Source organism: Lemur catta, chromosome 22 (genome assembly GCF_020740605.2).
Source record: "Lemur catta isolate mLemCat1 chromosome 22, mLemCat1.pri, whole genome shotgun sequence".
Taxonomy (NCBI): domain Eukaryota; kingdom Metazoa; phylum Chordata; class Mammalia; order Primates; family Lemuridae; genus Lemur; species Lemur catta.
The window spans coordinates 5,847,981-5,861,248 of record NC_059149.1 but is presented as its reverse complement, the minus strand read 5'-3'; the positions used below and the strand labels follow the sequence as shown (position 1 = coordinate 5,861,248).

Sequence of the window (13,268 nt, the reverse complement as noted above, 5' to 3'; positions counted from 1 at the left end):
AGGCCCGTCACAATTCCCCAGTCTGTTATGACTCTTCCTCAGCCCACGGTTTCAGTTCCACCTTTTTTTTCCTCTCTCTGTGCGGCATTCCAAAACCATGTTGGCTTATAAAATTTCTAAAAATAAAAAAGACACACCAAGTGTTCACTTGCAAAATAACAATCAAAGAAGGAAATTCGGAAAGTGTGAAAGTGCTGAGGCCTCGTGTTTCCACAGCTCTTGGGGGCACGCCAGCGGGGGCGGGGAGCCGCTCTGGCGCACGCAGAGCCGGTCAGATGGCACAGTGCTTGCAGCCAGGTACGCCGGGGCATCCAGGGAAAAGTAATTGCATCCCTTCATCCACAGAAGCAGCAGGGTGGAAACAATCGGTATTTGCCATGAGTTAGGGGAAAATGCCCCATATACAGTCGCAAAGAGCAACTCAGTGTATTGCACCCCCACTCCCCGTGGTCCCCCTTCCCCATGAGACATGCCTTGGTTGTCATTTCCAGATCAGAATCTAGATTTCTTCACATTTGGGAAATGACAGGAAAATTACAGAATTTTACCTCCAGAAATGATTCTGCTTCATAATATTTTGGTAGTTCACTTCCTAACCATAAATTATATCTGCTCTCTACATATTGTTCTTCTGTGTTCTCAGCCTGAGAGGCAGCAAAATGTTTACTGCGTGGAACTGAACCTGAGGCTGGGCGTGAGACCATGTTTAACAAATAACAAACGGAAAATAAGAGGCTGGGAGAAAAAGCTCTGGCAGGAAAACCTGGGAAAGTAACAGGAGAGAGGAGAGAAAACAAGAATGGAGGAAACAGTATTTGAGTCAGTAAATGGAGATGATTTTTGTTTAGTTTGGTTTTTAAATGCTGGCTTCATCCTGTTTGATAAATAAGACGCATATAAGAAAGAAATAAAACTTATTTTGCGATCTGCAGATACATCAGTTTCACAATGCTGGGATTTCTGAACACAAGTCACAGGCGTATCATCTACTGCAACGGGGATTAATGTATTGCAGTGGGGCCTCGCACCTGCCCACGCCAAAGGCCTTCTCATGAGAGGGTCATGAGTAGGGACTGGAAATGCGTTTGGGGCTGAACAAGGAAGACTTGCTGGAGTAGGAGAAATCACTGGGATGTGGACTGTCTCCTACAACCCTCAACAACAACATAGTCACGAGTGTGTATTCGTTCCTTTCTGTACGCTGGGCACTTTGTGTACACCATCTCCCTTAGTTTCGTATCACTCCTGTGACTAAGTACTACAATCCCCATTTCACAGATGAGGACACTAAGGCTTAGCTGTGGCTGAGTAACTTGTCTGCGGGCACAGAGCAGGAAGTCTGTCTGCGGGATTTGCAACTCCAGGCACCCAAGTGTGGAGCTTCCAGGGCTCTGGCCCCCGTATTAGACTTGGGGACCCTGAGAAAGCATGAAGCCACCGGGAAAAGGGTTATATTTTTAGAGTTATGATCTCATGATGAAGATAAAGTAAAGGCCCACTGAATCCTGGAAACAGGGTCCCGTGTTTTCAGGCGGCGCCAGGGACTCAGGGCACTAGGAAGCGCTTGGAAGGGCGGAGAAGCCCAGACGAGCGGGGGTCTCTCCTGGAGGGCTGGTTTCTGCGCCAGGGTCTGGGGCAACACAGGAGGGACCCGCACACCTGAAGTTTCAATGAAAAGCTCCCCCCTCCCCTGTGAGACATACCTTGGTTGTCGTTTCTAGAATGATTTCTTTGTGCAGAAGTTCAACCACCATTTTCACGTGGCCTTCTTTAGAGGCCAGATGCAAGCCGTTCAAGCCATTCTGTAAGGAGCAGAGAGGCGGGGGCGTGGTTAGTAGGCGAGGGCGTGGTCGGTAGGCGGGAGGGCGTGGTTAGGAGGGAGGGGCCGGGCTGGTAGGCGGCAGGGGCGTGGTCGGTAGGCTGGAGGGCGTGGTCGGTGGGCAGCAGGGGCGTGGCCGGTAGGTGGGAGGGCGTGGTTAGGAGGGAGGGGAGGGGCCGGGCTGATGGGCGGGAGGGGCGTGGCTAGCTGTGCCCACCGAGGCCCCTGCCCAGCCCAGGAGTGTGCGGCGCCGGAAGGAGGAGCGGGCGCAGCGCAGGACCACCCAGCCTCCCTCAGTGCCTGGTGTGGGGGTGTCAGGTCGCAGGAGCGCAGGGTAAGAAAGAAAGCGTGGGGACAGAACCGCCACCCCTGCGTGTGAATTACGTGTGGGAAGCGCTCATAAAACCCATGGGTGACCTCCAAGTTCAGGTCTTGGCTGGGCTTTAGGCTTCCCACTTAATTGAAAGGAAGAGCTTCAACCCCCTGCTTAACTTTCACAGCAGAGACCAGAAAAAGCAGAGAGGTGATACCAGTACATCCTAAACATTTGCTGAGATGGACATAATTAGTGAGATGATAAATTTTGAAATAAGGTCATGTGGGAACTGAATACCACCAACTACCCAGCTGTAAGATTCCCCCAATAGAAAAAAACAGTATTAAGGCTGGGCGAGGTGGCTTACGCCTGTAATCCCAGCACTTTGGGAGGCTGAGGCGAGAGGATCACTTGAGCCCAGGAGATTGAGACCAGCCTGGGCAACATAGAGTTGATGAGGATCTCTACAAAAAAAATTTTGTTTTAATTAGCCAGGTGTGGTGGTGCATATCTGTAGTCCAGCTACTCAGGAGGCCGAGGCAGGAGGATCACTTGAGCCCAGGAGTAGGAGGCCACAGTGAGCTATGATCGCACCATTGCACTCCAGCCTGGGCGACAGTAAGAAAAATCAATATTCAAATGCTATCCCGCCATTTCAAATGTGGTGAAAGACACCTATCTGACAGTTAAGTTTTAGGAAAAACAAAAGAAAACAAAACACATTTTCCATGTCCATCAGCCCACGATAGCATAACCTGTTGAAGTTTAAGCAATTAAGGTTCCAGCCACATCTGGTGAAACCACAACTGTGCTCTGTGGAAAGCAGTTCAAGTTTTAATCAGTGTCATACTTCCTGGTCTTCTGATCCTTGCACTTAAAAGTCTTGAAACCTTCTGGCAAGAGCTGACATCAAAGAGTGCTATCAAGAGCCACCAATAATTCCAGCATGAAGGAACGGACTCCCAGTTCCAAGAGATGAGATCTGGGCTCCACACAGAGAATGGTTTTACTCAGTGAGCAACCTCTGTCCCCGGCTTTTCTGTTTTGTTCCTGTTCTCCTTCCCTGCCAACAGTTCTCTCCTCCCCTCCCACTCCTCACATTTTGATCAACTCTGTTCCAGCACATTCTTTCCAGAGGGGGCTTCCGAGCCACTGCAGACTCTTCATTATCACAAAGACTCTCACCACCAAGCTGCATGGGCCTGGCAGCTGTGGGTGTAATAAGGGGGTCCCTGGCTCACCTGCCCCCGAGGATCTCCACAGCCCCACCCTGAGTTCCTGAAATTCCAACTCTCCCTTTGTGTCAGGGCATCACTTTCAGGAGATTCCTGTTGAAACACAAATACTCTACCCTGGAGTACTCATGTATTAACCCCTTAACAAATTAGCCCTATTGTTTTGCTATAACCAGCAGAGAAGATTCACCTGGAAGGTATACAGAATCCCTTTATGTAGAGGACTGGACAGGGCAAGTATAACAGGTGCCCTGGGTGTCAGGGCAGAGAGAGGGGCTGCAAAGGCGACTTTGCCTACCTCCTATTTAGGTCTGGCTGTGCAGCTGGCCACATCTTTGCCTGTGGGCACAGCCAACCTTGGGGGGGGTGTCCACCAAATATTTCCTCCTGCAGATGCCTGAAAACTGCCTTTAGATTTCCTCCTCTTGCAGGTTTTTGTACACCATTCACTGTAAGATCCCAGGCTGTGTGAATTCCTCACACCCCGGTGTGAATGAGTTGATCAGATCAAAGCTAGGTCAGAGCCCGTTTCAGTAACAGAAAGGGAGAAAGTCTGTGGCAACAGGAATCTGGGGTTGGGAAGAGCACAGGCAGACAGAAACCAATTCCTGTCAACTCAATTTGCAAAACACAAAGTCACTGGAAGCTATTTGTCAAGTGACTGGTGCTGGGAGCCGGAACCACTCCCCGAAGCTCTGCATCTGGAACCGCCTCCCTGGGGTGGCTGTGCACGGGAGGGGTCCCTGCTCCCCCAGGAGCACGGCTATCTTTATCGGGGCACACACAGCGCCTCTGCGAGCCCCTCTTCAGACCCAGCCGCTGCCTCATCTAGAAGGTTCCCAGTACTGTGAGGGAACTGGGTGGTGTGTGCGCTGCAGGACAGGCGTAGCAGCTGCTGTAGGCTGCGCACTGCACCCCCCCCCTCCCCCCGGCAGTGGCCACAACCAACGTGGACTGGCCGTGGTGCTGACTGCAGGGGTTTAGTGCTTGCCTGGGCAGCAAGTCACTCTGATGAGCATTCGCTGGTGCCGAATGTCGGCAAGCCTGGAAGGAAAACAGCTAATGTTCACTGCTGATGCTCGGGGTGGCTGGTCCCTGCTCTTTGGAGCCGCGTCAGGATCTCGGTCCAGAGGGATTCTGGATACACTGGCCGGAGAGTGCTGTACTCAGAGGGATACTAGGGAGCCCTGAGCCTGCCCTTTCATCTCCAGCTGAGGAAACTAAGGTCCAGAGTAGTCAAGTGCTTAGCTGAGGTCACACAGTCCTTCTACGGCTCAGACACACAGAGCCAATGTGAATTTCCCAGGAAAGAAAGGTTTGGTTCCCGCCCCCCCCAGGAACTAGTGTGTTTCTTTTTATCAGATAATGAAAACATGGTTTCCCTTTTTTGATTACCAGGAAGCTTAGAGCTAACGCTCACTCAGGATAATCATCCACCTGGGTCTGGTCATGACCTCTGCAATTGATCTCCAGGGTTTTACTCGCTGCCCTGGTCCACAGAAAGCCCCTTTGCCTCCCTCCCTGGGCCCCAGGCCTTCCTCTCGAAGCTGCACTCCCGGCAGAAGGGAAGGAACTTCAACAGGGAAGGGCCTGTCTGCATCGCTCACAGTTGCTCGCCCTCCACCCAGATCCTAGTTCAATGATCTCTTTCTTCTTCATGATTTAAAGGTTTTTTTCTCACTTGATTAATTTGTTTTCAATATAGTAACCCTAAGTAACTTCCAAGTCTATTACTGTGATGATCTGAACCCACTGTCCACAGCAGAGCCACCAAATCAAAGCCCTCGGCGCGGCTCGTCAGAGGCATGCAAGAAGGCGCAGGGACTGAATGCCCAACGCCATCGCACATGGAAAGGACTGTCACAAACATGTGTCTCAACTGCAGTTATGGACACTGCTGCCACCTAACGCTGTGCAGTTACTTAATCCAATTCAATAAACATTTATTGAGAACCTATTCTTTTCTAGAAATGAATAAAACACAAATCCCTTCCCTTGAAGAATTCCGTTTTGCAGGGAAAACTGGCGCATAAAAAATAAATGCAAAATCATGTGAAAAACCCAAAATGGCATGTATAGGATTAGATGCAGCACAGAGGAGAAGGGAGTTACTCTGCCAAGAAGGTCCAGAAAGCTTCACAGAGCAAGTGTGCACAAAGCCAGGGCTGCAAGTTCATTAACAGCAGCAAGATGAGAAGCCGGGTCTGAGTTTAGGCTCTAAACCCATAAGCTAAAATACGCTCCCAGCCCTTCTCACCAAGTGCTCTCTTCCTCCTTTCATGAAACATGTGAACACAAGAGATGCACAAGCACCCAGACCCCCAGCAGCAAGTCTTCAGCAACTGGTCTCACTCAGTGCCTGGGCAGCCAGCAGCTCCATCTGGCACTAGGACTGCTGAATGCCTGGAAACTGATCTCTTGTACATACGCGCTAAGGAGCTCGTACAGTCAACTTACTAAGTGCACAACAGTCCATGCAGGAGACTGCTTCCAATAACCAAAAAAGAGAGTTCTGAGGGTAAGTGCCATATTTAATACTTACTTTTTATTTAAGCAGATTTTTTTATTGCTCAAATGAGAAGGGGGAAGAGGAGTGCAAATCCTGTGTGCTATTTGTTCTTAGCTGTAACTAAGGACAGAGATGAACTATAATTTACCACCTCTTCAAAATAGGGAATCGCGTGTTTTATTTTAGATAACTCAAATTTAAGTTGGTTGCTAAAAGCTACCCTATCTCACCATCATTCACAGCCACTGCTCTTGTGCCAAACAGCAGACAGCTGTGGAAGAGAATGGAGTTGGGATAAATCACATATTTCTTCCCTCAAATAACAGGAGGTAGAAGATAAGCAAGAAGGAAGTGGGAGAATATAACAGTAAATGCTTCAGCTAAATTAGAAATTGGGGAGCAAAGCAATAACGACTTTTGGCTACTTTTTAATCACATGGCTTTCCCTTGGGGGAAACTGCTGCTTGCTAGATTCCTCTTCCCACAGACACGTCCTTCTGGGACTCCAACTGCACATGTGGTAAATCAGTTGATGTTGCCCCCCCCCCCCAGCTCTTGGTGCTCTGTTTTGTTTTTCTTTCTCTACTCTTTTTGTCTCTTTTGTTTCAATTTGATTAATTTCTCTTGACTTATCTTCAAGTTCTTGATTCTCTCCTCAGCTGTGTCTAGTCTACTGACAAGGCTACTGAAGAAATTCTTCATTGCTAAGAAAGTGTTTTTTAATTCTAGCATTTCATTTGACTTTCTTACAGTTTCCATCTCCCTGCTGAAATTCTGTATCTTCTCATGAATGTCATCCACTTTCCCCACCAGATCCTTTAACACATTAATTGTAGTTAGTTTGAAGTCCACCTAATAGTTCCCGTATCTTGGTCATCTCTGAGTCTGGTTCTCTTGATTGCTTTTTCTCTTGACAATGCTTCTTCTTCTTCTTCTTTTTTTTTTTTTTTTTTTGTTCTGTTTTCTCTACTTTGCTGTGTATGAGATGATTTTTAAGTGAATGCCAGACGTCATATGTAGGAGAGCAGGAGAGCAGGGACTGAGGTAAATAGTACTTATGGCTGGAAATGGACATGCCTCTTCTTCTGTGACGTTGTCAGTGTTGAGGTGGGGAGGCTGAGTCGGTCTGGTCAGGGTTGGCCTGGGTTTGGGTTTTATTGGTATCTTCAGTGCACCCCAGCCTGAATATTCCTCTAGAGCTTGGCTGCCATCATCTTGAGCTGTGAGTTGGCTCTGGGGTGCCAGAGGTTTTGCTGAGTTCCTGACCCCCCAGCTTCCAGCCCCTGCTGCATGCCAGGGCCTCCCACAGCAGTGGCCTGCTCGTCCCTGTCACAGAATGCAGGGCTGGTGGGAACACACAAGTTCTCTTTGGCCTTGGTCCAGCTTTGGTCTTAGGCAGGCTCTGTGAACCTGGTCCTCAAAGGTGGGATTTTTTTTCAATTTTAAAATTTGTTTAGCATTCCTTCCCTCTCCTCTGTGGCAGCAAAACCTGCCTCATCTGTGTTGGTCTGGGGTGGGAGTTTCTCGCCCCTCGCCCAGCAGCCACGGACCTCTGCTTGTGATTGGCGTGGGATCCTGGGCCCAAGACAGGTCCCTGCCCCTCTCCTGGAGTGCAGGGGGGCTGCCTCTACCTTCCTGCGGCAGCATGAACCTTTGGCAGGAATGTTGCCCACCCTGCCCCCACAGGCGGAGGCGGTTTGTTTCTGTTCCTCCCCTGCGTCTACGGCCTGAAGGTGAGAGGGTTTGATCTGAGGGAAGAGTCTGGGGAGCAGCAAGGCTGTGTGTCTGTTCCCTCCGCCCCTGCAGCCGCAGCCACCAGTCACCTCCCCACCTGTGCCGAGGGGCCTCCCGCTCGTCTCCTGCCACATCCCAGGATTTCTCAGGAGCAGCCACGGAGGCCTGTGGAGAAAAGCTCACTCCAGACACACCGGCCACGTCAGGCCTTAAGCAGTTGTTAAGATTTCGGTTTGCTCGGTGGCTCTTCCTCCTGTCCTCTGCCAAAGCCGCAGGGCCCTGCCCTCTTCGGAGTTCAGTGCGCTTGGCTGCCTTGCTACCGCGGCCCTGTGACGGGCTCCGGAAAGATCCTCACCGTGCAGACTGCGGCGCACTTTCTCGGGGTGAGGGGAGAGCGCTGTTGCTCACAGCCGCCCGCCCCGCCCCACGCTGAGCCTCCGAGGCCAGCGGGCCCCGTCCGAGCTCGCTCCACGTGGCCCTAAAACAGCAGATAACTCTTGTAGGCTCTTTTTGGCAAAAATATTCATGCCAAGCACACACACCTGGAGTTTTCCTATTTGCCTTTGCTCTTTTTCAGGTAAAATGTCAATTTAGAGGCTTTTTCTGAAAAGCAATCTGTCTGACGGGAGGGGAAGGAGATCTCAGCCAGGCTGTGTTTCTTTTTAACATTTGTAAGAAGACAAAAAAAAGTCACATTCAGCCTGAATGATTTAATTTGGAGTATTTTCTTATACCAACTGTGAGAAATTCCACTGGCAAAATACAAGATTCCAGACATTTGTTCTCAGTAAATTACTCCTCTGTTTAGCTCCTCTGTTTGCCCCAGTTGCACTAACTGATTTCCAAACGCACGAATGCAGCAGACATGTCACAGGAATTTAACTCTTATCCTGCAAGAGCTGAGGAAGGGCTCTAAATAGAAAGGTCTTGGTGTCCTGAAATCCTACATCTCTCTGAAAATTGCAAGAACAGCTCGGAAGCTGCTGCTGGCATCCTCACGAGCACAGCCCGCCCGCCTCGTGGCTCACAGCTGGCCCTGCCTCCAGAGAGCAGGCAGGCTCAGGCCAGCTCCCGTGACTGAGGACCGCCAGGCCCCTGGCCCCTCGCCACCCCACACCTCCCGAAACTCACTGCTTCAACCCCCAAGTCCCTTCCTTGAGCTAAGCAGTGTTTCCAGAGGACTTAGGTTGTATCCAGGAAGCATGACCTCTCCCCTCGTCAACACCTGCCACCTCGTTATTACTGCGTCTCATCAGATGAGCTCCCGGCCATCTAGCCAGGCCCAGAGGCAATGGGATGGGGCCAGGGGAAGCTCTGGGGAGGAAAGGACTGAAGTCCTGGGAAGAATAAGCCCAGTCACAGGGCAGAGAGACCAAGAGGTCTGAGGCTCCCAGAGTGGACAAAAAGAGAGGTGGGGAGAGAAATGTCTAGATGATTCTACCCCGGCATGACACTGGAGATCCAGTTGGAAGATCTGGCCTCTGATAAGGACATAGAGGATTTTTATATTTAATACCCCACGTTCCTATTCAACCTGGATTCTCTATTGAGTTTGTCATACCTGTCTAGAGAAGGTAAGTATTACACTCGATGTTACAGAAGTGTAATTCCCCGAATAGCAACCAGCTGCGCATCCATGACCTTGGCTCTCCTACTGCGTGGAGCCAGACCACGCCACAGAGTATCTGCAGGTCTGCAGGGCTGTGCGGAGGATGGAGAGGACTGAAGTGACTGCCATCCCTACGCCAGATCCTGACGCCGGTGGGAAAGAGAGAGGGAGTGGGGAGAGCGGAAGGCAAAGACCGTGGAAGCCAAAGGAGGCAGAGGCGATGGCGGGACGGAAGGAGGACAGCGCCTTGACTACGGTGCGCCTGCAGGAGACACGAGCGCAGAAACGGGCGTGGAGAAAAGTTCCAGAGCAGCACGGACCTTGACTCCTTTCCTCTGATCGCCTGCATGACGTTCTCAGCCCACACAGAAATGAAATCAAAGGTGAACAAGCACCACTGCACCGTCCTTCCCGTCCTTCCTCTCCTCTCCTGCCCTCCCTGCCTGGGGCATGTGGGCCTCTGGGCACCAGGGCGGGCGCAGAAGGGACGGCCTGCGGGGACGGGTGGCAGTGCACCTGGGGTCTGGGAGGCAGGGGTGACTGGGGTGGTCGGGAGGTTGTCGTGTTGAGCAAGTAAGTAACCAGGTTGAAGACAACAGGGGCAGCGGCAGTCCGGCTTCCCACTCTCTGAGGGTTTACAGCAAGGAGGAGAGGAAAGGCCAGGGAGAGCCCCGGGAGCTGGACTAGAACAGGAAGTGCCGATATGCCCTCACTGATTCTGGAAACAGACATACACAGATAGATGTAGAAACGGCTCCACAGCTGCATACGCGCACACAGACATGCCACCACCAGGAGCAGTGGGCACACGAGTGAGGTGGTTTCGGTGTCTAAGCACCACCCTCCCCTAACAGAAACCAGCGGTCCCTGGAGAATCGACTGACCCAAGGCTGGGTGGAAAGAGCACAGCTTGGGGCAGAAAGTAAGAAAATGCTCAGAGAACAGCGCGACATGTCAAAGGTCAAAGAAGCCAACCTACTGAAAGGGCTGCTATTGAACTAATGCAGATTTGAACATTAACATAAATCGCGAGAGTATCAGGTGAAAGCCCACCCAACAGGAGTCCACGAGTCCAAACAGGTGTAGACGCATAGGAAAAGGTCAGTCAGTGGGGGAGAAGGAAAAGCGTATCCTTCAGGGGAACGCCAGCTCATCTGTGTGGGAGAAAGGTCAGAAATGGAGAGTCCTGCTTTGGAACCGTTGTGGCAGAGGCGACACAGGCAGAAGTCTGGACGCCCGGCTGGGGGCTGGCAGGCTGATGAGCAACAGAGATTGGCACAGATCACGGTATTTCCCTCCCCCCGTACAAAGGGAACATTGATGATTTTGCCATAGGAAAACGTGGCAGGCACTAACTTTACCTGGTGACGAAGATTAATGTCACCAGGGGTGGGAGGGGTGTTCCTGCCAACGCTACGCCTCAGTCTGGCCACGAGGAAGCGTGGGACAGACAGCTGAGTTGCAACTACAGACGGAAACAGCCGAAAGCACGCGTCAGGCAGAGACAGGGGCCATTCCAGACCGAGGTGACTGACGAGACATGACAACTAAGTACAAAGGATGTTCCTGGGAAGACTTCTGAAACAGAGGGAAAGAGAGAAAAACGGTGGAAAGGGGGAGGGATGAAGACAGTGATGGCGGGAGGGGACTGCGGGGGGCCACGCTGACTTAAGCGCCCTCACTTTCGTGCTGTGCGCACTGGTCTGCCGGGCGGGCGGAGAACGCACCCTGTGTTACAGACAGGGGACGGGGAGACACACCCCAGGGCAGTGACAGTCACAGGGACCGGGCGAGGAAGGTGAGGAATTCTTTGTACTGCTCTCGCAACCCTTCTATAGGTTCCCAACTGTTAAACAAACCTTTCCGACGGGAGGGAGGGGAGCGGTGCTGGGAGCCGCAGAGGCTGCTGGGAGGGAAAGGCAGCCATGGGGTAGCTCTGGGCTCCTACGGTGTCCACACACCAGGGACTCAGAGCCAAGGGGAAGGTCCGACCGCATTCGCCTGTCCTATTTCTTTGGTGGTTTTTTTTACTTTTTATTTTTAGAGACAGGGTCTTGCTATGTGGCCCCGGCTGGCGTGCAGCGGCTCGTCACAGGAGGCGCTGTCATGGCGCACTGTAGCCTCGAACTCCTGCTCAGGCGATCCTCCTGCCTCAGTCTCCCGAGTAGCTGGGCGGCCGTCCTATCTTTAAAAGGCCCAGGGGGCGTGACCTTTACTAGGGCTCCCATATGACTGCAGGAGGGAAACCCCGGAGCGCCGCCAAACCACGCGGAGGAGCCAGCCCTCAGCCCGCGCGGAGGCCGCGGACGGGGCGCGTCTTCTGGAGGGCAGGCGTCGTTCTGCGGGGCCTGGCCCCACCTGCAGCCTCTCTCCAACCCACATCGTTTGTGGCTCCCCAGGGACTGCTTGGAGGGAAAGGTCTGCTAAAAATATACGATCCTGGCCTCTAATCAATCAGAAGCCAGACTGAGCCGAGGCAACCACCATAACCCTGGCGGAAAACCACCCCGTATGTCCTTTGCAGACCTGTCTCTTGTCTAGGGACAGGAAAGACAAACACGAGAGGAAACTGGGAGGGAAGCGCGCTCAGAAGGAGGTGGTGCAGAGGAGGCCGCAGCGCTGGCATCCTCCCGGCTTGCTTCACTGCAACCTGCACCCGCAGCTGCTCAGACTCAGCTTACTAGGTTCTCAGGAGGAGGAAAACCATTCTCAGCCTTTTCATTATTATTTTATTTTTTTTAAAAGAGCCCATAATTATTTCAGAGCTCTGCAAGGAAATGAATCCACCTCAGATCGCCTCCTTTCTACTCTGACGGTGCAGCTGCAGCCCTGCGCACTGAGAACCTCTGTCCCTCGGCCGCAAAGCAGCTGCAGAAGTTGCCGGGCCCTGGGGGGCACAGAGGAAAGTGTGGCTCAAGCTAATGAGAGAACAGGACTCCGAAATTAAGCTCAGCAGCTAAGAATATCTCCTGTGGACTAGAAAGAGTGTTCATGCCTGAGATCTTGGTACTCCTTTAAGAAAAAAAAGATGAACCAGACCTTCAGAACACAGTCAGAGGGGTTTGCAGGAAAGAACCCCGGACCTCAAAACTGTCCTCCTCCTGGGTCACCCCCCAGGCTCCATCTAGGTATCTTCCAATGACAGAACTGCTCTGATCTCCTAGTTTCCTCTGAATTCCACCATCCTAAGAATAAAACAAAGTAACAGCTCACAGGAAACAGCTAAGATATGTGTTTCACATATATGGAAAAAAAGTATGAGGAGATTCACACCAAACTGTCCACAGTCATTTGGGCGTGGGGAGTAGGGCGATACTTTCAGAGTTTATCTATCGCTGTGGAGTTCGGATTTTTAAACCACCATCACGTATTAGTTTTGTTGTTAAATTTGAAAACACAAAACCATTAAAATCAGAGAAACACTGTCAAAAACACCAAAAAAAAAAAAAAGTTTGTATCCAGGAATTCACAGTCAAATGTAAACAATCACAGGCCGATCCACATGCAGTCTCTCCGGTTAGCAGGCGGGCACTGGCAGCCAGCGTGTTCCCCCACAGCCGGGGACGCACAGCGTCTGCAGGGCCCCGATCAAACGTCGGCCCTTGGTAACTCTGTCAGGCCCCCATCAAGCAGGGCATTTATCTGCTCTGTGTCTGTCTGTCCCAAAGGCCTGGATGTTTGGAGGTCCTGTGTTTTCCTCACCTTTGCAGTCAGGTCCCAGCACGAAGCCTGGCGCACACAGCGTTTTCCCTAAGAGTTTGCAGAATTGAATGCACATTCATGCAACTTGCCACACACACAGGCCTGTCATTTTGCTTAGTCGCTCAAGACTAAGAATAACACATCTGGTCTTTATACTGTAAATTCATAGCAATCAAACCATAAAGTAGAGCTCGGAGGGTGTGCTTTCCTTGCAACGTGTTCTGTATCATTCTTGGAGAAGCTGATCATCTTTATCCTAGTCCCTAGTATCCCAGAGATGTCCCCGTTGTCACTACAAATGGACATCTTTATGTAACTGAACTGGCCAATTGACTCTTCCTTCG

General features: G+C 51.4%; 1 protein-coding gene across 6 annotated transcripts in view; it reads right to left on the bottom strand.

Annotated features, from left to right (window-relative positions):
- Positions 1-13,268, bottom strand: part of ANK1 (ankyrin 1) — a 201,285-nt gene that overhangs the window by 64,241 nt on the left and 123,776 nt on the right. For all 6 annotated transcript variants that reach the window (XM_045535734.1, XM_045535735.1, XM_045535736.1 and 3 more), the window contains exon 3: positions 1,704-1,802. In XM_045535734.1, the coding sequence (XP_045391690.1) occupies positions 1,704-1,802 (99 nt within the window). The remainder of the gene's footprint in view (positions 1-1,703; positions 1,803-13,268) is intronic.